Source organism: Rhinatrema bivittatum, chromosome 1 (assembly GCF_901001135.1).
Source record: "Rhinatrema bivittatum chromosome 1, aRhiBiv1.1, whole genome shotgun sequence".
Classification (NCBI taxonomy): Eukaryota; Metazoa; Chordata; class Amphibia; order Gymnophiona; family Rhinatrematidae; genus Rhinatrema; species Rhinatrema bivittatum.
In genome coordinates, this window is record NC_042615.1 from 196433752 (window position 1) to 196457772 (window position 24021).

Consider the following 24021-nt stretch of genomic DNA (forward strand, 5'->3'; position numbering starts at 1 on the left):
CATGGTCATTATCACGAGCAATAGAGTGAGGCTTTTCTGACACACACCTACACAGCCTTGCTGGGCCAAGAAAAAAAAACACAAAACACAAACAACCCTTTTCTTACTAGCCCTGACTCCCTAAATCTTTGAGGTTAGGAGGAAGTATACCAATAGTAGGATAGTGGCGGCCTCACCGGTCCATTTATGCGATGGAAGCGGGTGTTGCATGCACATCCATTTTAAATAGGGCACATATGTGCGTGTACAGCCTATGTTATACCATGCATGCATATACGCACCTCTGGTCATTATAACATAGGTAAATACATTGGTATAGGCTGTAAACACTGGTATAACACAGGCTGCATGCGCACACATGAAATGGACATGTACAAGTGCATGTAAGTATACACATGCACCTCTATTGGCCTCTTGTGCACATAGTGGGTGATATGTGCATACTTGGTTGGCTTTTAATACCCATTCTACATGTACCAGCCTGAGTTTTGCTCGTATTTTCCGGTTTGAACATGTAACGCACCAATGCATTGCATACCACGATTGGTTTTCCCACGATGTAAAATTTTATCGCGGATTACTTATTTTACCTACATGATGTGGTATTTAAAGCATTTCCCTAAACATGCCCCTTTTTTTATTGCAGCCACTAACGCACCATATTTCCTTGATATTTATAGCAATTTGATGATTCAAGGCCTTAGCCAGATAAATTTCAATATTCAGACCTATCCAATTAAGTTAACTGAATAAGTTAGACCTGCTCAATAGCAGGTCTAAAGTTATTCGGCTAACTAGCAAATTATTCAGGGATATTCAGCAGCATAGCTGTGCTGCTGGATATCCTGTCTGAGTTAGATGGTAATCTTATCTGGCTAACTCACTTAGACATTTGTTTTTGAATACACCCCTCTTTGTATTTTGCACAGTACAATTTCTCTGGTGTTGTATTGCGTCTGGCTTAATGGAGTTTCCATTTTAGTTTTAGTCTCAATCTTTCTATTTCTTGTCTGTGTTCCCTTTTTCTGTATTTGGTGAGAGTCTGTATTTTATTTGAATTGTGACTGAGGTAAGGAATTCTGCTAGCATGGATTTCTGTGAAGGGATCTGTAGCAGTCCAGCTTGCTCCGTTCTCCAATTTGCTCTCCCCAATAGCAAGTATACTGGGGTTCTAGGGCAAATTGCAATATTTGCATTGCCATATTTTCATAGGCTAGGTTTTAGTTTGAGTTCCAGCCTTCCCTCCCAATTCAGGCCTTTATTCTTAAAATAAGATCTTGTATTTCACATCTTCCTTTCCAAAGTAAGTACAACAGGTTCAGTTGTACTCATTTATTATTTATTTATTATTTTTTATATACCGACATTTGATCTGAGATATCGCATCAGTTAACATTCAGAGCTTACAATCTAAGGCCTGGATTTATCAAAATGTGATAGCAAAAGGGGTGTGGTTTATGCTAATTTACAGTTTATTTCAATTTGCACTATTTAGCTATGCAAAGAGCTAAGTTAGTGCACATTGCGCTAACCTTTTCAGACTTTGCAATAAGTGCCAGACCTGATGTATTGCCTGCATTCAACCACTGGGGGATATGAGTGAGTGAGAGCCTAACCATAGTGTCCTTTCCCTAGATTAGGTATTTGTATCCCTATAGTAGGTCCACCTAGTAACTCGAGGTGAGGGTTAGATAGTGGTGTAGGGGGTTAGGGGCCACTTTGGCATGTGAGACATACGAACAGAACAGTGGTCTCCTGTGAAGATCTGAGGACTGACAGAGAGAGGAAACTCACTCCAAGATGAGATTTGGGCAATGTTCTCTCCACCTAGCTTGATGTTACCCAGGTAGAGATGTTACCCAGGGCTTATTGCATGCGAAAACACCTTAGCGCATTTTGATAAATGACCCCCTAAGTTTGTACCTGGTGAATGTCCATATACCACTTCAAAAGGTGTTGATCCAGTTGATGTTGCTGGATGAGAATTGATGGCGAATTCAGCCCAAGGTAACAGTTCAGCCCAGTTATTCTGACAGCAACTCACGTAGGCTCGAATGACCTGTTTTAAGGTTCTATTCATCCGTTCTGTTTGGCCATTTGATTGCAGATGATAGGCTGAAGTGTAGTCTAGAGAGATGTTGAATAGCTTGCACAAGGCCCTCCAGAATCTTGCCGTGAATTGGGATCCTCAGTCTGAGACAACGTGTTTTGGTAGGCCATGAAGGTGAAAAATGTGCAATATGAAGAGCTTCGCAGTCTCCAAGGCTGAAGGTAAGCCAGGCAGCGCCACGAAATGGGCCATCTTGCTGAAGCGATCGACTATTACCCAGATGGTATTCATTCCTCCAGAAAGGGGTAAATCGACTACAAAGTCAGTAGCGATGTGTGACCAGGGCTGTTCCAGAGCTGGCAGCGGATGCAGCAAACCCCACGGTTAGCCAGAAGTGGGTTTGTTTTTGGCACAGTTGGTACAAGATGCCACGTAGGATAGTGTATGTTTTTTGATAGTAAGCCACCAATAGAACTTCTGGATCTTGAGCAGGGTGTGGCGTTGACCAGGATGGCCAGCCAGCTTGGAATCATGTGCCCAAAAGAGCACTTTTTTCCTGAGGTGTTTAAGCACGATGGTTTTACCAGCTGGCACAGAATGTGTAGTCGCCAAGATGACTTTCTTCGGGTCAATTATGTGCTGAGGTTCTTCAGGCACATCCTCCGAAAGGAGTGTGACAAAGCATCGGCTCTGGTATTTCTGTCTCCGGGGCGATATTAAGCACAAAGTCAAAGTGATTGAAGAATAAGGACCATCTAGCTTGTCTGTGGTTAAGACGTTGCACATGGCGGAGATACTCTATATTTTTATGGTCCATGAATACAGTTATTTGATGTTGAGTGCCTTCGAGCCAAGGCTGCCATTCCTCGAATGCTAGCTTAATAGCCAAGAGCTCTTTATCTCTGATCCAATAGTTCTTCTCTGCCAGGGAGAAACGTCGTGAGAAGAAAGAGCAGGGACGTAAGGATTTGGAGTCTCCAGTTTGGCTCAATACAGCCCCAACACCGACATCCGAAGCGTCAACTTCTACGATGAATGGCTTGTTGGGGTCAGGATGACGCAAGCATGGTTCCGTGGAAAATGGCCTCCGCAGACCATTTTGAAGCGTTGGCACCCTTATGGGTCATTGCGGTCAAGGGCACTGTTAAAGAAGAGTAGTTCTTTATAAAGCTTCTATAATAGTTGGTAAACCCCAAAAATCATCTCAGGGCCTTCAGGCTGGTAGGTTAGGACCAATTTTTAATACTCTCTAGTTTTTGAGGGTCCATCTGGAAGCCATTTTTAGACACGATATAGCCAAGTAAAAGCGCAGAGTCTTTATGAAATTTGCACTTGGATAGTTTGGCATAGAGCCGGTGTTCATGGAGTCGGCGAAGTACTTGCTTGACATCCTCTAGATGAGTGAGCAAATCCTGAGAAAATATCAGGATATCATCCAGGTATACCACGACACTCTTGAAAAGCAGGTCCCGCAAGATGTCGTTCATCATGTTCTGAAATACAGCGGGTGCGTTGCACAGGCCGAAGGGCATTACTAAGTACTCAAAATGGCCATCTCAAGTGTTGAAGGCTGTTTTCCATTTGTCACCACTGCGAATGCGAACTAAGTTGTAGGCCCCCTTCAGGTCAAGTTTTGATAAGATTTTGGCCCCCTGAAGCCGGTCAAACAGCTCTGAGATTAAAGGCAGGGGTAGTGGTCTTTAATCGCGATCTCGTTCAGACCTCGGTAATAGATACAAGGACATAAGGTACCGTCCTTCTTCCCCACAAAGAAGAAGCCTACGCCAGCTGGAGACTTTGATGGTCTAATAAACCCCTTCTATAAATTCTCCTCAATGTATTCAGACATAGCCTTGTTCTCAGTCACTGAGAGTGGATAGACACGTCCTTTAGGAGATTCAGTACTGGGTTTCATTCTTATGGCACAGTCATAGGACCTATGTGAGGAAAAATGTCAGCAGCTTCTTTGGAAAACACATCACTAAAAGATGTGTATTGAGGTGGCAGTCCCTGCATTGCTGGAGTTGTAGGGATGCAGAGGACAGGAGCAATCTCCTTAAGGCACTTTCCATGACAACCTGGGCCCCAGCGGGAGAGTTCCAAAGAAGCCCAATCGAATTGGGGTTGGTGCGACTGCAACCAGTGTAACCCCAGGACGATAGGGTGCATGGCCTTCTCTAACCCAAAGAAGGAAATTGACTCTGTATGGAGAGCTCCGGTGCGAAGAGTTACCGGTTCAGTTTGGCAAGTCGCGTCACCTGGTAAGGGTTCCCCATGGATGGAAGATAGGAGTAGTGGAACCTTCCAAGTGACGAGGGGAATCCTCAAATGTTCCACTAGGCGTTGAAGAATAAAGTTGCCTCCTGCCCCTGAATCCACCAGGGCAAGAGTTTGAAACTCAGACGGTCCGCAGATCAAGGAGACTGGGAGAGAGAGCGGAGGAGAGGGCGTAGTAAGGCCTAAGAACAGTCCTCCTGCAGGATTTAGGCCCGTCCGTTTTCCGGATAAATTGGGCATGTTGGGACATAGTAACCAGCCTGTCCACAATACATACACAGACCATGTCTCTTCCAAAGTCTTCTCTCTTTAGAAGTCAAATGACTGCAACCAAGTTTCATCGGTTCATTTCCACTGGCAACATGAATTACTGGAACCATCCAAGGTGCAGGTTTAGCACTAGCCTCCTTCTGACCTGGTCCTCTATTAGGCCGGAGTTCTTTCACCTTATCACGAAGCCGGTGGTCGATTCTAGTAGCTAAAGCCACTAGTTCATCCAGTGAGTCAGGTGTTTCACGAGCGGCCAGCTCGTCTTTCAAGCAAGTATCCAGGCCTCTCAAGAAGAGAGTTTTCAGGCATTTGGGGTCCCAGCAGAGTTCTGTAGCAAGAGTCTTGAACTCTATCACAAAATCAGCCAGTGGTCGGTTGCCTTGCTTCAGGTCCACCAGAGCAGAACCGGCAACGGTCACTCGGGCAGGATCGCCAAAAACGGATTTAAATAAGTCCAAAAATCCGTCAATATCCTGCAAAGTAGGATCCTTGCATTCCCACAGTGTTGAGGCCCAAGACAAGGCCCTTCCATCAAGATAAGATAGAATGTAAGTAGTCTTGGCAAAAGCTGTGGGGAAGTGAGAAGGCTGTAATGCAAAATGCATGAAGCACTGGTTTAGAAAGCCCCTGGTTCTCTGAATCTCTCCCAGGAAATGAACTGGAGCAGCCAGCAGTACAGTAGTCTTTAAAGTTACTTCAGATAACTGACTTTCATTACTGAAAGTAGCGCCTTGGGTCTTCTGTGCGTGCAGCTGATGAAACGCTGAAGAGAATTTCTCCAATGCGTCTTGCTGTTCAGAAATGTGCAGGGCTAGGCCTGGAATGGCCTGCAGGGCATTGAGCTGAGCTGGATCCATGGAGTTAGCAATCTGTTATTGTTTGTAAGGTTTTGGGTGGACCCTTGGACACTGTGGCAGCTGACCACGCCCACGGGGGGAAGTCCCGTGAGGGGCCACAGGTCAGACTCAGCTTTGGGACACACAACACAGAGTTATATCTTTTATTAGACAGAGTTCAGAAGCCTCCAGAGGTGGCAGTAGGAGGTAGAGATGAAGCCTGGCTGGGCTAGAGTTCCTCAGGATACTGGAACAGCGATTCCCTCTATGGCTGTGCTGTAGTGGAGAAAACTGAGATAGTGAGTACAGTGGAACATACACAGAGTTCTGGTATAGAGCCTCGTTGGTAAAGTTACTCACACTGCAGTTTCTCCCGGAAGGTGACACAGAAGCTGGAATAGAGGCAGGCCCTTGAGGAGCGAGTACCTGGTTCCAGGGAACAGCTCTGAGGAAATAAAGTTGATAACTCACTGATGATGTAGGCAGCGGTTTCTTCTAACCAGAAGCGATAGGTTCAGGCAGCGAGTCAGGGAACATGGGCCCTCGAGGAGCGAGTACCGGTTCCTGATAGCGACCTGAAAGAAATGAGAGAGGCCCCCGAGGAGCAGGTACCCCGTTAGGATAAAGTCCAAATGTTGGAGAGGCAGAGTAGCTAGGTGCAGAGAGCGAATCCCATCCATAAGGAGATCCCTTGCTAACTCGATTAGCTAGCAAATGTTTAGGCTTTTTTTATCCGGGATGTGTGATGTCATCACTGGGGGACGCCTCTGAGGTTCACGCCAAAGAGAGAATAAGAAGCAGGGCCACGCAGCGCATGCGCCCTATGGTAGCTGGACAACATGGCGGGATGCAGAGCCCAAGCCAGACCGGGGACGCCGGAGAGGATGGCAGGCCTACGCCGCAGCAGCCAGACGTCCATCAACCGCGGGATGAGTCGCAAAAAAGGTAAGGTGGGCGGAGTGGAGATGTCGGGCAGCGACAGTCATAACAATTTGTTCAGTTCCTAGTTAATGTTTTAGGTTGGTATAAGAGTAGGAATGTGTCTAATTAGCACCCTTTAAATGTATTTGTGAATTCACTATGTCTGGTGATGATCAAACTCTTAATAAGGTTTTTGTGTGTGTGTGTGTGTGTGTGTGTGTGTGTATGTGAAAGTGGCACCTGCCTATAGATTAAAGGATGGTCGCTCCCTGTGACATAGTGAGGGAAAGGCCATTGGCGCCATTTTGAAACCAGTCCAGCACCGGCACCGGCACCGAGGGTATGATTGAAGGGATGGCTCCCGGACCCCCCGCTAGACCACCAGGTACATGTAAAAGGTTTTGGGGGGGGGGGGGTCGGGAGGGTGGGAGAAGCAAAGGGGTAATTTGTAAAGGGTCGGGTGGGTTTTTTTTTTATCGGGCCATCAGCGCCATTTTTATCAGTGGTAGCCAAAATGGCGCCGATGGCCCGAGAGCGGGAGATCGCGTTGGGACCCCCCCCCCCACTGGACCACCAGGTAATTTAACATTTTGGGGGGGTTTGGGAGGGTGGGGGAGGGTAAAGCATTGGTTTTAAAGGGTCGGGGTGGGTTTAGGGGTTGTTTTGGTGTGCCAGTTTTCCCGCCCTCCCCCCAAATAATTCCCGTACTCGATTTAACGATTTTTCACGATAAATCGAGGGAATTCCTATTGTATCGAGTCCCTTACCGATTAATGATGATTTTAAAATTATCGGACGATAATTTAAATCGTTAAAAAACGATTCACATCCCTAATGCTTATGTATCGCTCCATGGTGCGACTTCATCTTGAGTATTGTGTGCAGTTCTGGTCACCACATCTCAAAAAAGTTATAGCAGAATTAGAAAAGTTTCAGAGAAGGATAACCAAAATGATAAAGGGGAATGGAACAATTTTCCCTATGAGGAAAGGCTAAAGAAATTAGGACTCTTCAGCCTGGAGAAGAGACCATTGAGGGGAAATACAATAGAGGTCTATAAAATTATGCGTGGAGTGGAATGAGTAAAAGTTAATCAGTTTACGCTTTGAAAGAGTACAAAGACTAGGGCACACACAATGAAGTTACTAGGTGATACATTTAGAGCTAATAAGAGAAAATATTTTTTTATTCAGTGCATAATTAAGCTCTGGAATTTGTGGTAAAAGCTATTAGTGTAGCTCCTTTAAAAAAGGTTTGGACAAGTTCCTGGAGGAAAAGTTCATAAACCATTATTAAGGTGGAGTTGCAGAAATCCACATCTTATCCCCCAGGATAAGTAGTATTGTATGTATCTATGTACTCCATGGGATCCTGCCAGGTACTTGTGACCTGGATTGGCCAGTGTTATGGATATGGGTTTGATGGCCCTTTGGTCTGACCCAGTATGGCAAATCTTATGTACTTATGTACTTATTCCAATAAAATTTCCTCAATTTGAAAATCCATGTGTGTGTCTGTCTGTGTCTGAGAGTGTATGTTTTTAAGAGTTTCTGTATATGTGCCTGACACCGGCTGGTAGTGTGATTATCTCATTATTTTGCAACTGGTTCAAGAACTAATTGGTTGTCAAGAGTCTTTAACAGCAGACCAGGAATCCAGGATACACATATATATATATAAAATTTATGTTGATTTTTTGGCTCAATTCTGCCATGCACCAGGTCACAAGCTGGTTTAGCATGCTTTTGATACCTACTGCAGAAAGCACCCAAGGGATTCAGACAAATACTCTGTGGGCTGGTTTTGAAAAATATGCCCGGGGCTGATGTTTTCCTGCAGTCTGCCCCTTCTCACCTCACCATTCTGCTTAATCCAGTTTTTATTATTATTATTATTATTATTATTATTATTATTCTTTATAGGCATGATGAAAGGACAATATGACTGTCATCATGTAAATAAATTCAAACAAAAACCAAATGAATAAGAATCAGATGGAAAGCCCATCGTAAAAAAAAAAAAAATAGAAGTGAGTAGGGGTGACGGGCTGGTTGCCAGGAGATGGTGGGAGGGGGCAGTCTCCCTGGCTCTCTCGCCCTGACTTTACAGCTGATGGAAGGGGCATCCAGGGCTGCGGGACAGGAGAAACAGCAGCAGTTACGCTGGCAGCTCTCGCCTCCCTCCCTCCAGCAGGCAGAACAGCAATTCTAATTAATCCACCTTTCTTTTCCCAGGAATCCACACACACACACAAGGTAAATTGTCTTCTCGGTTGCCTGTTTCACGGCGGCAAGACTGCAGGTTGGGCAGAACAAAATACCTCTCTGTGATGCATTTTGTTAAAAGGAAACTATCGAGAGAGTTCTCTGCCTTCCTTCTGAAATAGGTTTTCGTTCTGAAAACCTTTCTGGTTTCACATCCTGCTTTGCAAAGTAGGTGTAACAAGTTCAGTTAATGCGAAGCCCGTGAACAGATTTATTGCCTGATGCTGCAGGCTTCTCAGTTTTGCCAGTGTCCCTTTAAGTAGGAGGAGGAGATGCATTTATTTAACAGTTGTTTTCTCTCTTTCTGCCAGAGATGGTGCAATGAGAAGAGCTTATGGTAAAGCTTCAAAGAAGCGAGGGCACATTCAAGAAACTAAACAAGGGACTGAGGACATCTGCTGCTGCTTCCCAGCTGCCAATAGACAAGTCAGTCAGCCTCCGGCAGTAAAGAAGCTCCCTTAATGTGTTGAAGTTTTCAAGACTTGCTTCCTCCCCTTTGTCCATCTCCTTCTGCTGATTATGGCCGTCACGCCGATCTTGATGCTGCTGCTGGTTTATGGAAGCGCTGCTTCTGAAATGCAACCTTTGTACGAGACGTCAGCACCGCTGGAATTTGGTCCTGTACCTGCTGGGACCTATGACACACAAGCATACTACGAACCGGGAGCCATTGGATTACTGTTCGGAGTAGTCCAGACTTTTCTCTATGTAGTGCAGCCACATTCTTTCCCAGAAGGTAAGAGCCAGTCATGGAGATGGTAACTCTAAAGCAAACAAAATATGCTTTTTAAAATTCGAAATGACCCCTAAATACCAGTGGCATTATTTTTCTAGTGAGTAAACTCAGTCGGGACTTCAGTACTGCCAGTCCCCTACTAACCAGCTAAGGAACCCTGCTTCAGTCAAAAACAGGATGGGCAGGTTTACTCAGAACAAGTTCAGCCCCTTAAAATGAAAACCTGAAATAATATTATCATATTGTAGTACCTGACTATTAAATTCTGTGCATTATGAATTTGAAATGCAAAGTAAGTAGAACCTTTCTTCAGGATTCATATTATTTTGCAGCCTACATTATTACATCAGTCTACAAATCATATTGACAACAGAAATGCCAGTAGAAATATAAATGTCACCTAATAATAAAATAATGCACAACACAACTATGTAGTTTGTTTTCAGGATGCTGTTTTGTTTATCAAATTTATTGTGCACTTCACTGCTAGCAAAACCTTAAATCTTTTAGTAAAAGGGTCTCTTCTGCAGAAAGTTACTGTTTGTATGGGCTCTTCAGTATTATTCTACTGAAGTACTAAATACATGGCCCTGAATTCAAAGATAAACTGGCAACAATGCATAGTTATATACGTCATGATGTTTTGCCTATTGTTTAATTATGATATTGTGTATTGAAGAACAAAATTAACGTAGATCAGTCGTAGAGCCTCCTCTCACTCAGACAACAAAACAAACTGGTTCTGATCAACAGCGGAAAACAAACTTGTAATTCTGGAAAAGTATACAGAAGGCGAAATGAATAAGAATGCAAGCCACCAATATAGGTGTACAAGAGCAAGGTATAGTGCTGAACTTACTTGCTGCCTTCTATATGTTTTCTCTAAATACTGATTTACGGTACATATGTTAAACTCCTTATTAAACAGAAATTTCAGGAACACAACTAGGTTACTGTTACAGCTGTACACGATCTTTAGGAGAGGCGAGAGCAGGCTGACTAGTGACTAGTTGTTATTCAGAGCCCCCACTCTGTACAGATTCTAAGGATCATATGGAGTTTTTGACTTATACCATCTAATTAGTTAATCCCATAATCTCTCTTACCATATGTTGCTGTATTTTAATTTTCAGCACATTAGTATTATTGTTGTTTTAATTTTTCCTAAAGTTGAACAGAGAGAATTCATTGAGCTAAGCAGGTAATTACTCTGCAGTAAACGTAGGTAAGCCCATTCTTGGTAGGTGGTACAGACATCACAGTGCTGTCTGATTCACCTTAGTAGACTGCTCTGTGGGAGAGGAATTAAAAAATAATTATGAACTTTTTTAGCCATAAACTCAGTTAGTTTTCCTATTTAATGATATTATTTGTTTACAATAATTGCTTTTATGAATTTCATTATACTAATAGGCTGTAGCATATGCTTCAATAACCAAGAATAATCCCAGCATTTAAATACTATGTGAAACAATTTTTTGAAGGTCATCTGAAAATGGTCCCTAATGAAGAACATTTAGGACTGAATTTTCAACCTAAGTTTATGCTCGTAAATGGGCTTTTGAAAATTGCCTTAGGGGTTGTACATGTAAAAGTACTCCCCAAAGCGATGTCGCATGTACTTTTGTGTGCACTAGAAAGAGGCATTCTGGGACAAGGAGTCTGGGCAGGGAAAGAATTTGTACACATACTTTCTGTTTTGGAATGTATGCACGTAAATCTGCACATTTAAACCTGCTTCTTAGCAAATGTGATTGTGTATGTGTATATGCCACAAAGAGTTCCTCAAACACCCGCTAATTTTCAAAGTGGATTTGTGCACATAAGTTCACTTTGAAAATTTGGGCTAAAGTATGTGGCTACTTTCTATGTGCAGACTTTTGCCCAGCTTAGGCTGTTATAAATTATCTTCTCTGAATTCTGGACATAGATTGTGAACAGAGATTATCTCAAATATTGCAAATGTGATCTTAAGCTTATGCTGTAAGTGGAGGAGTCGCCTAGTGGTTAGAGCAGCAGGCTACAACCCACGGAAACCAGGATTCAAATCCTATTGCTGCTCCATGTGACCTTGGCTAAGTCACTTTACCCTCCATTGCCTCAAGTACAAACTTACATTATAAGCCCTTCTGGGGTTAGGGAAGTACCTGAATGTAATCTGCTTTGAAGTACCAAAAAGCAGAATATAATGAATATTGATGACGTTGCTAATTTTAAAAAATGCCTCATTGTAGAAATTCAGTGTTGGAAGACAATCCAGCCAAACAGCTCATCCAGTAATATCCAGCTGATTGATGGATTTTTCATTTGTGATTCCTAATAGCAATATTTTTGCCTGTGTTTACCTGTGCCATTAGGAGTCACTTTCAGTGCTGTTCTGACAGCACTGACAATGCTGCTGTATAGGCAGCACAAGTGACCACCTAATGTGGCAAAAGCTATCAGCATCTTCCGCCCCACCCACCCCACCCCTGCCTAATGTGCTTCTGTTCACTCTCTGCTCGTCTCTACTCCCTTTACCTGCCTCATTCCTTTTCTTATGTGGCAAAACTGTTTGCTGCAGCCATGGAGTGCTACCTCTGAACAACAGCAACTGCTGAACTGTGAGCAAGTGTGTGTTTACAGTCCCTGCAGCAGCCCATTCCAGAATTCCGTGCCAGAGGAGGAGGGGGCTGTCATGGGGACTGTGAGCTCATGCTGGCTCACAGTCCTTGGGTTTATTGACAGAGCTCCAGCTGCTGTTATTAGCTGAGTATCTCTGCCTCATCAGGAAGGAGATGAAGTGGGGGACAAGAACAGTGAGACCAAGGAGGTGGAAGCTGCATCAAATATAGAGTTGCCTAGGGCAGTGATAAACCACATGCTTTCATCTGAACAAATAAATGCACAGATTCTGCAACTAAATGCAAGTGATCCTATAACAGAACGATAGCTGAAGCCTTTCTTTTACTTGTCTGTGCTGAGATAATTTATTACAATACTTTGACTAGCGTAGGCTCCTGGGATAGGATCATAATAATTGCAATGTGAATATCTCATGATACAAAGCAAGAAGTTTCAATTATTTTATTTATTGCACTCTAAGCATAGTGTACCATGATAAATTTCCATAAAATGGAATTACAGCTGTTTAGTTCAGAACAACATAAATAAAAAATATAGACATTACAAGGTTAAAGCAACTGAACCCTCACAAGGATAGATAACCTAAGATACGTTCTAACCCAACCCTGACATAGCAATAACTCCCCTTCCAAATAGCAACCAAATGGTTGCCATTGAAATTACAGTAGTGCAAACAGATTTCATTGTAATAGTACATTATAGTGTAACTCTTTTCTTTGTACTGTCACTTTTTCAAAGAGGTCACAAAAGAATTTGTAACTAGAGCTGTCATATCCCCTTCTCCTTTAATCCCATGCTATGGGTACTTTCTCTGGGCGTGAAGGCAGACCTTCTTGGCCCAGGCACTAGTATTTTCCCATGTGTGTGTGTGTTACCATAGCTCTTCGGGACAGATAGACTTACAAACCATGCTGGACTCCCTGGCTGGGTGTTCAAATTAAAGTTTGCTGTGATTGAATTCAAAAAAATCAATAGGTGCAAAAAATAAAGTGCCCATTTACATGTAGTGCCCTCAGCTGTACAAGAGGTAAGATTTAAATGATATCCATTTCTGTGGATACGTCCCTCCAGGCAGGGCTTGGAACATGTTTATCCTCCAGGGAGTGGACTGATAATTGTCCCACGTGGGCTGAAGGTGTCCTAACCATAACTGGATCCCTTACCCAGTACCTAAGGTCCACATTGAATCCCGAACTCCAACCTGGCAGTGTCCTGAGTCCTAGGGGTGGAAACTCAGTTAGGGGTCTCCAGATGACCTTTTCCTCTTCTCTCGACTCCTCTTCAAAGTCAGACTCTGACCCTGGAGGAAAGGCCAGCTACTGAAAGCTGTCTTCACAGCTTCCAGATCTGGGCAAGGAAAAGTGACAAAATATTTCCTTCCTTTTCGGTGAAAAAGCTCAGTCTCTAACAAAACACTTCTGTTCTCTCTCTGTATGGGCACTGTAACCTTCTCTTTGTCTGGGTGAAAAGGTGCACAGCCCTTCTTGACCAGCCTGAGCAGGGATTTACATGCGTAACCCTTTTAAAATCCGGCCCAAAGCTATGTAAAAAAAAACCAATCAAGAAAATGAAGAAGTCCTTCTTGATGGGGGAGCTGGCTAAATGACAAAAGGCAAGGAAATAAACCTTCTCCCTCCTCTGCTAAGATACTCTCTATGCAAAGTTTAGATTACTTAATTCAATCTCTTAGGAGGGTCATCGAGCCATGTGCTCCTCGGCCTAGATATCTCTGGAAAGAAAATCTCAGTCTCTCAGTTCCCGGCTCTTCTGTCCCTTGTTGGGATTGTACATGTAGCTTGACTATGAAACAAGAGCAGTTGTCTGTCTCTATTTCCTCAGAGCACAGACTTCTGTCTCTCCCTCTTGATGATTAGTTCTGGACAAGAACTGATTGCAGGGCTGCCAGATTCATTCTTCTCTTTCTCGCTCCTGGCTTCAACTCCTGGCCATTCTTGTCCTGCACACATGGACAGAGCCAGCCAAATTGTGCCTTTTCTTCCTTAAATGGCCTCACAGCATTCCTTTGGCTTCCTCCTCTGCTGGCTATGTAGTGCTATTTTCTGGGCAGGCTAAACAGTACAGCCCTTTTCCTGACTTGTTAACACTGTGAGTGCTGGATGTTGGTGCTTGCAGAACATTAAGAAAATAAGAACATAAGAACATGCCATACTGGGTCAGACCAAGGGTCCATCAAGCCCAGCATCCTGTCTCCAACAGTAGCCAATCCAGGCTATAAGAACCTGGCAAGTACCCAATAAGTAAGCCTATCCCATGTTACTGTTGCTAGTAATTGCAGTGGCTATTTTCTAAACCAATTTAATTAATAGCAGGTAATGGACTTCTCCTCCAAAAACTTATCCAATCCATTTTTAAACCCAGCTACACTAACTTCACTAACCACATCACCTGGCAACAAATTCCAGAGTTTAATTGTGCGTTGAGTGAAAAAGAACTTTATCCGATTAGTTTTAAATGTGCCATATGCTAACTTCATGGAGTGCCCCCTAGTTTTTCTATTATTTGAGAGTAAATAACCGATTCACATTTACCTGTTCTAGACCTCTCATAATTTTAAACACCTCTATCATATCCCCCCTCAGCTATCTCTTCTCCAAGCTGAACAGTCCTAACCTCTTTAGTCTTTCCTCATAGCGGAGCTGTTCCATCCCCTTTATCATTTTTGTCGCCTTTCTCGGTTCCTTCTCCATCGCAACTATATCTTTTTTGAGATGCGGTGACCAGAATTGTACACAGTATTCAAGATGCGGTCTCACCATGGAGCAATACAGAGGCATTATGACATTTTCTGTTTTATTTACCATTCCCTTTCTCCCAGGACAAGCAGGATGGTAGTCCTCACATGTGGGTGACATCATCAGGTGGAGCCCTGTCACAGAACACTTTTGTCAAAGTTTCTAGAACTTTGACTGGCTAACTGAGCATGCCCAGCATGGCACTAACCCTGCAGCCACCTGGGGTCCCCCTTCAGTCTTTTATTTTCCGTGCAGCAAGTTGCCTCATGGTTAGGAGCTGTGTGAGAAATTTTCTCACAACTTTCCACACGGAACTTTTGAAGTTTATCTTCATAAAATCATTCTCACCGGGGTCCCCCATCGCGATCCTTTCCATCGGGCACTCGGTAAGTGTATTCCCCGTGATTTGCGGTTGATTCCCGGCAGCATTCTTTTTGATGCCCGATGGTCATCGATCGCATGCGTGCCAATTTTTTAATGGTGACTGGGTTTAGGAAATGCCCCGAGTATCTGAGGACTGTGTCCATAACAGACCCACACAAAGTTTGCGGGTTATGCTTAGGATCCTTGCATGAAGTTTATTGATGCCCAAGTTGTGTACAGATGACCCCTAAGGGCTGGTGAGCTAGATTGGATAAGATGGAGCAGCTATTTGGTCCAAAACACACAGCTCAATTGTCTCCAATGCAAGTATTGCCTACTAAAAAGTGTCCATTGACCTCGGAGATGCCCAGCAAGTACCATCATGGAGCGGGTGACCGTCCGTCACTGACCCTTTCAAAGACATCAGTGTCATCATCCTCGGCACTGGAGAAAGACCGGCCCAAGCACCGAGGGAAACACTGTCACCGGCTCTGGCACCGATAACACAGTGGCATCGATACCCATCAAGCTGCCTATGAAGCGGACCTGGGGAGAGTAGCCCCTTCCTCCTCTGGAGCTAGGTCCCCAAGGCATTCCCCACCGATAACGGTGCCGGGTTCTGAGCCTCCACAAATTACTGTGGAGTTGCCAGTAACGCCTAGCCTGCCTACTACCCCAGGTGCAGTGCTCTCTATGCCAGCCTCCAAGGGGAAATTGGACGCAATGGTCCAAGAGGCAGTGATAAAAGCTCTCCGAGACTTCCAACCACCACTGGTGCTGGCCCCCATACCGACACTGGACCTGGCACACTCGATGTTTGCACCACTCTTCCAGCGCCTAGACACGCTCATTGGTGCAGTATGATCCAACCTCTGCCATCAGACACGATGATATCAAGTCATCCATTGAGGCCTCTGCAGGTCCCGATTCCTATACTGGGTTCCTTGGATGAGGAAGATGCAGATCCCGGCCAGATCCCTCCATCAGAGCCACTGATGCCGGAACCCATGCCAGGACCATCGGGACTCTCGGTACCTAAACGCACCTCGTCCACTTCAATGCCTTCGATGCCAGCACCGGTTCCATCGATGCCGCTGCAGCCTCCATCGAAGCCATCTCGTCATCCATCGAGGCCTTGCTGCCCTCTTGAGTTTGACGTACTTCCTCCCCCAGGAGGTCCACTAGGTGAAGGGGAAAGTCCCTATAAGCCATGGGACGATGAATCCTCTGATAGTTCTTCACACGGTTCCGAGGACTTGCTCTCAGAACCTTCACCCCCAGAAGAAAGGCAATGTTCTCCTCCAGAAGACCTCTCCTATGCAAGCTTTGTCAAGGAGATGTCTAAAACTATTCCCTTTCCAATAGTTACAGAGACAGACGCTTGCCACCAGATGTTGGAGGTATTAGAATTTGTAGATCCTCCAAAGGAGATAATGGTGATACCAGTACATGTGGTTCTTCTTGATCTTCTGCATCGCCTCTAGGACCACCCAGGTACTGTACCACCAGTTAACAGGAAGACGGATGCTACGTACCTGGTTCAATAAGCCCCAGGCTTTCAGAAAAGTCAGCTGCCCCACCACTCTGTAGTGGTAGAGTCAGCCCAGAAAAAGCGAAAAGATAGCATCCACATTCCTCTACTCCTCCTGGTAAAGACCAGAAGCATTGGATGCATTGGGATGCAGTGTCTTTCAGGGGTCCATGTTGATAGCACGAATAGTGGCATATCAATTATACATGACCCAATACAACAGAAATCTGTGGAAGCAGGTGCAAGAAATTGCGAAATCTTACCACAGCAACAACAAGAGTCCCTATCTTCCACCCTACGAAAAGGGCTAGAAGCGGGCAAGCACAAAGTCAGAGCTGCTTATGATTTGTTTGAAACAGCATCTAGAGTCTCAGCAGCGGGCATCAGTGCTAGACAGTGGGCATGGCTCAAAGCTTCAGACCTAGGCCCAGAAGTACAAGACAAGCTTGCAGATCTTCCCTGTACAGGAGACAACCCGTTCAGGGACAAAATCCAGGATGCAGTGGCCCAATTAAAGGACCATCACGAGACCCTGCATCAGTTATCCACTGTTTCCCCAGATATACCCTCTGAAGCCCGCAGGGGCACATGAAGAGATATCAGGAAACAATTTTACAGGCCTCGCAGGTACTATCCTCCTGCGTCCCCTACTCGAGGAACTCAGCCTCCTCAGACAGGAAATTCACGTCAAGTAAGGACACCTAGAGCGCAGCCAACTCCACAGGCTGCTCCTCCGGCTACATTTTATATCCTTCCAGACAGCAGTTTTCCTCATATTTTCAGTAGGAAACTGTCACAATTTCATCTATGCCCCGAATTCTCCACCTTTCAGCATGGAGCCAGGAGCATTTTACCTTCCTTCTTAAGTGGCAACCCTCAAACCTTCTGAGTTTCAGAACCATACTACTGGTTCCCTGATCCAGCAGGAGACTGGGTTCCATTCCGCATATAAAACACCCCCCAAAAAATGAAAAGAAGACAGTTGATTTCTGACTTCTTCTGCACTTCTGTGCCCTGTACACATCTCCTTACAAAGCATGTATATGATGGTATTATTGGGCACCAAGCTTCCTCCGATATATCAATAGCATTAGATCTACTCTTTGTCCTTCGTATACATGCATCCCTGACATATACACAACACTGCCATTTGGCCCCGCCTCCATGCCCCGAATGTAACTGAAGGGATTGACAATAGTGGCTGCACCATTACTCCATAGAGTCATGTATGATTTTCGGATCTGGACAACTGTCAGATCCGAAACACTCAGTCCACACATGAAGCTTCGACTCTCTTGGATTCATTATGTGGCTCTTGTGCACTCTGGGATTTTCTAATCACTTACCAGAAATCCCATTTGACACCGTCTTCTCACCTCTCTTTTCTGACAGCTGACCTAGACTTCACAGTATCCACATAGTTATCCCTCATAATTGTGCATCCACGCTGTCCAACTTCTTCAGCTATCCACAGTCGAAGGTTGACAACATAACATCAATATGTCACCCTACTGCCATAACTAGCCAGAAAACTGACATTATGGACTTGCAGTCTCAGTGACATAAAGCTACTCAGCTGTTATGTCTCTTATCTACTTCATCAGTCCACTCCATTGTCTCTTACTTTGCAGATACACAGGGCCAATTTCTGAACAGGTCTACCCTGTTGGCATTCAGCTCTTTGGGTGACTGAGACCACTGACATCTCCACCCTATGTTGGAGTGCCCAGGTCACAGGCCTTTAAACTAAAAGAACTTTGACATAACTCATAGTTCAGCTTCCTGGAGTTTCGGTCGAGTCGGTGCATCCTCTATGCATTTCTGGAGTGCCTCTTCAACAAGATATTCTTAATACTCGTTGACCACCAAGTAACGCTCTATTGACTGTATACACAATGCAGCCCGGGCTTTTCTCGGTTCTATCAAGTATCAGCACAGTTTAAGTGTTAGCCATGCAACACTCCATGGTACTGCGCGCCATTTTTTTCTGGCATGCACAGTGACTACAATGGAACACCAACTCAGCCAACATTTCTAACTCCACAAGTGATCCTAGGATCCCTCTGTCGCGAGCAGAGTTCCCACCGCTGATATCGACTAACCATTGATTCTTGCATCCAGCCTAAACTATGGAATGATCTCTTCTGCTCCCAAAATAGGGACTGAAGAAAACACCCATGGATACCTTCATCGTCCCTGCTACATATGACTGCTATAACGTACCCCCAAGCTACTACTCCTAGCAGTATTCTCGTGAAGGCACAACAGTCCAAAGGCTACATGACACTCATGAACCCTTTGGACGGCGGCAAGTCTATTCTCCATCCATCTATGACCATCACTCAAGTCCTTGTAACTTCACGAAAGTCTTCCACAGAGCTCTTACTGCTCTAAATGGAAGACTTTACCTGATGATGTACACAGAAGGGCTTGCTCCCTTTCTTGTCCACATCACACCTATTCTACAATTAATGGCACCGCTTGAACTCTGGTTTCCAGACTTCCTCTATGCAGATTCACTTCACTGCCATTTCACATATTTCATAAAGATGTAAGGGATGCTTTGTACCATTTAGCCCCTGGTGAGTTGTTTTACAACCATACCTCAGCTTCAGCTTCTTCATGGCAACCTGTCATGACATAGCACTAGAATATTGTGCTTACACTACGCTCCTGCGAACTCCAATATCTTACAGGGAAAATTATTTTTCCTTGTAACCATTCCAACTACTCGCAGAATCAGTGACTTTATGGCCCTTGTGCCTACTCACCCTGCGCAACATTCCTCCATGACCTGGTATTCTATGCACTCACCTACATTCCTTCCTTAGATGCTAACTGATTTCCACATAAATCTGTACATACTCTGCCAAAGCCCTGCACTCAATTGAATGCGCGGCTTTTCCATATCTTGGACTTTAGATGTGCACTTCCATTTCCTGGGCGCATTCCTCAGTCCACCAGGATTCCACCCAACTCCTTGTTTCTTCAACAACAGCAACCTGGAGTTGCGGTGGATGTGCCACCTATCTTCATTTACCTTGCACAATGCATTGCATTCTGCCATCAGCAAGTGCACCTTCCACTTTGGGGACGAGTGAAGGAATTTCATCAGACCATGGCAACGTCAGTAACACTCTACTGTTCATGACCGAATACCAACATCTGCAAGTCTGTGACATGGAGTTCTCTCCACCCCTTCGCAGCCCTTTATTACCTACAAAAGGCCAAATGCAACCATTCTGTCGTTGACCTGTCTGTCCTTAAAAAAAAAAAAAAAATTATTCCCAGTGTGAAAACTCAACTCGACCTACCATGACCTGTTGTGAATTTCAGGCTCCCTCATTGGTTGCCAACAGCACCCCAGTTGTTGTGCCTGTTGCACATGTTGGGTGCTGCTTGACCTGATTCTTATAAGGTAGCCTGTAGCTAGTTATTCATCCACAAGTGAGGACTACCATCCTGCTTGTCCTGAGAGAAAGCAGAGTTGCTTACCTGTAACAGGTGTTCTCCCAGGACAGCAGGATGTTAGTGCTCACAAAACCTGCCCGCCACCCCATGGAGTTGGGTTCATTACGTTTTCTTATTTTATTTTTCGCTCGTACTTTTTGCTACAAATGAGACTGAAGGGGGACCCCTGGTGGCTGCAGGGTTAGTGCCATGCTGGGCATGATCAGTTGGCCAGTCAAAGTTCTAGAAACTTTGACAAAAGTGTTCCGTGACAGGGCTCCATCTGATGATTTCACCCACATGTGAGGACTAACATCCTGCTGTCCTGGGAGAACACCTGTTACAGGTAAGCAACTCTGCTAGGGATGTGAATCGATACCAGACTCGTTTCCGGTATCGTGTTCAGGTAAAAACCGTGGGAAATCTTCGTTCCCGCAGTTTTTACTCGTTTAAATCGGCTGTGTCGTGCCGGAAAAAACCAAAACACCCGACCATTTAAATTTAATTCTTTCTAATCCCCCACCCTCCCGACCCCCCCCCCCAAAAAAAACTTTTTTAAAGTACCTGTTGGTCCAGCAGGGGTCCCGGGAGCGATCTCCTGCTCTCGGGCCATCGGCTGCCAGTAAACAAAATGGCGCTGACGGCCCTCTGCCTTTAGCATGTGACAGGGTATCTGTGCCATTGGCCGGCCCCTGTCATATGGTAGGAGTAATGGACGGCCAGCGCCATCTTTAAAAATGGGGTGGGCCATCCAGTGTTCCTACCATGTGACAGGGGCCGGCCAATGGCACGGATACCCTGTCACATGCTAAGGGCAAAGGGCCATCAGCGCCATTTTGATTAGTGGCAGCCAATGGCCTGAGAGCGGGAGATCGCTCCTGGGACCCCCGCTGGACCACCAGGTACTTTAAAAAAGTTTGGGGGGTCGGGAGGGTGGGGGATTAGAAAGAATTAAACTTAAAGGGTCGGGGTGGGTTTGGGGGTTATTTTTAAGTGCCCTTTCTTCCCGCTCCCCCCCCCCCCCCCCCAAACGATAAGAGAACCCCACAAAAAACTTTGTGAGGTTTTCCTATCGGGTTCGGGGGCCTCCCGAATTCTGCCGAGTTTGAAAATATATTCCGATATTTTCAATCATCAGAAAAATGATTCACATCCCTAATCTCTGCTTTCTAATAATTCCTAACATTCTGTTTGCTTTTTTGACTGCCGCAGCACACTGAAACGACAATTTCAATGTGTTATCCACTATGACGTCTAGATCACTTTCTTGGGTGGTAGCTCCTAATATGGAACCTAACATTGTGTAACTATAGCATGGGTTATTTTTCCCTCTATGCATCACCTTGCACTTATCCACATTAAATTTCATGTGCCATTTGGATGCCCAATTTTCCAGTCTCACAATGTCGTCCTGCAATTTATCACAATCCGCTTGTGATTTAACTGCTCTGAATAATTTTGTATCATCTGCAAATTTGATTACCTCACTCGTCGTAATCCTTTCCAGATCATTTATAAATATATTGAAAAGCACGGGTCCCAGTACAGATCCCTGAGGCACGCCACTGCCCACTCCCCTCCACCGAGAAAATTGACCATTTAATCCTACTCTCTGTTTCCTGCCTTTTAGCCAGTTTGTAATCCACAAAAGGACATCGCCACCTATCCTATGACTTTTTACTTTTCCTAGAAGCCTCTCATGAGGAACTTTGTCAAATGCCTTTTGAAAATCAAAATACACTACATCTACCGGTTCGCCTTTATCTACATGTTTATTAACCCCTTTAAATGAAGCATATTTGTGAGGCAAGACTTGTCATTCACAGGAGAGCACACGGTGGTTTTGACATATTTTTATGTTCCTTCATCTTGGCTGCAGCTGTTTTCAGTCTCTGCAGGGTTGAAATACCCTTTTTAGCTGGTCCAAAACACAACACTCAGATCCAGATGCAGCTCAGTCTGCATTGTAAGGCTCCAGCACATAATAAACTTGTAGAGGCAGGAACCTGGTTTATAGTAGCTTGCTACACATACAAAGGCAAGATTTCAACCAAATACCTACCCTATGTACCTTTACCTTCTGAAAAATGGATAAGGCATAGAAAGAAGATAAATCAGAGAACATAATATATGTTGAAGCACAACAGCTTTTCAAATTTCAAAGAAATACATTTGCACCAGTCAATTTAGCAGGTTATTGTGTTTGATGGAACTTCAGCTGTTAAAAAGGTAGTTGTTTTGTTCCAATAAAAAAACACTTCTGGATTGAAAGTTAAATAGTCAGGTCATAAGGAGCAGGTGGGTCATTCCTGGTTTTAGATCATGATTATTCTGAGAGCTTCCAGCCCTTTCACAGCATCTCCATCCCCTGCTGGCCTGAGGACCAGGAGTCTGGTCTGGAAATCACACCTGGGAACCCTGCTCTGTGCTACTTCTGCTGGTCCATCAAAAAATGAACAATGTCAATATTTCATTTAGCATCAAAGCATACCATCTTTAAAATTATCCTCTTAGATGTCTTAATGGTTTTATTTCTGAGGAGATCCTAGTGTTGGAAGTTTTTGAAAGCTCTCCTGGGTAGCTTTTTCCGCTGTTCTGAATTGAAGTAAATGGTACACCTGTTGTGCAGACCTCTACAGGAACCATAGGCAAAAGTATGCTGTAAAGCGTGGACAGCTGAAGAAGGAACTTGTGGGAAAGGACATACATACAAATGGTGAGATATTTAAACTGGGTAGACCAAGTAAACTTTTTTTATGGACATCAGAGGGATATGTCCCCCCTGTAACCTTCATTTCCACTCATCCTTGAACTCTCAGATTGTGTGGACAGAAGTCAGATGAATACTGATTATCAGCTCTTATTTTTGCTTACAGTTGAACTAATCTGTGGAGAAGAAGCTACAATGCAACAACCATAGCTATTGTCTGCCCTCTAACAGAGGATGCTTATGCACATGTGTAGCTTTCAGGCAGTTTAGCCTACTTTGGCTGTTTAATTAGTTGACTTGCAGCAACATAATTCTAACTAGGAGAATAATCAATCTTAGTTTTACCTAAGCCAATGAAGGGTGAAGTGACTTGCCTAAGGTCACAAGGCGTATCTATGGGAGAAGCAGGATTCAAACCCTGGCTTCCTGGGTTTGCAGCCTGCAGCTACTCCACCACTCCCTGGATTCACAGGAAGTACAGTTGTCTAAATGATTACTTAAAAGTTTATAGGAAGGAGGATACAAGATGGCGGAGAATCGATGATTGGTTGTACCTGCTGTATACCCAGGACAAATTTCTTAATTATTTTACCTATGATGAAGGGTAAAGAAAGACCCCCAACTTTAGCCTCTGAATCTGAAAATCTCACTGTTGCTGCTTGATGGACAAGCTTGTGACCTGGCAATTTCTGCAGCTTCCTCTAGTGAATAGTCCTTGGTGATTCTAGCAGGGGAAGGTTACCCGCTGGCTTCTCCAGCCAGTTCTGTATCGTTCAGCCAGATATTCAGATCTCATCTTCCACCATCCACTGCCACACTGTCTGGAGAGAACTCAGACAGTTTCACTGCTCTAGTGCTTGTGGGTCATAGGGTGAGCGCAGTGGCAGGAGGAAAGACCAGTGGAGGAGATAAAAGAGTTGTTATGCTGGGGGGGGGGGATTCAGGCTGGAGTGTCCGACATTGGGGCTGCAGGCAGAGGATCAGGAAACTGCTTTGTGAAGGTAAAGGTGGTAGAAGATCTAGGGAAGAAGGCTGGGTCTAGCAATTTTGAAAAATCCTCCTTGGCTTCAGGTTTGGCCTTGACACAGGAACAAAGCCTCCAATCATTCCTAGGACTCATTTTGTTGAGACCTAATCTTGATACTATCTGGAAAGGTATTGTGAATATGGAGAAGTCTTTTTCAGGACAGATTTTTTTGGGAAAAATTTAAGACCATTAAGACTAAGATTTCTGA

At 44.5% G+C, this 24021-nt stretch overlaps 1 protein-coding gene across 6 annotated transcripts in view; it reads left to right on the forward strand.

Moving 5' to 3' along the window:
* Window positions 1-24021, forward strand: part of PROM1 (prominin 1) — a 342522-nt gene that overhangs the window by 20749 nt on the left and 297752 nt on the right. For 5 of the 6 annotated variants that reach the window (XM_029590614.1, XM_029590641.1, XM_029590651.1 and 2 more), the window contains exons 1-2: window positions 8473-8609; window positions 8930-9354. In XM_029590614.1, coding sequence (XP_029446474.1) covers window positions 9138-9354 — 217 coding nt within the window. In that variant the 5' untranslated portion in view covers window positions 8473-8609; window positions 8930-9137. Of the gene's footprint in view, window positions 1-8472; window positions 8610-8929; window positions 9355-24021 lie in introns of those variants that run through there. The other variant, XM_029590622.1, reaches the window with a different exon arrangement.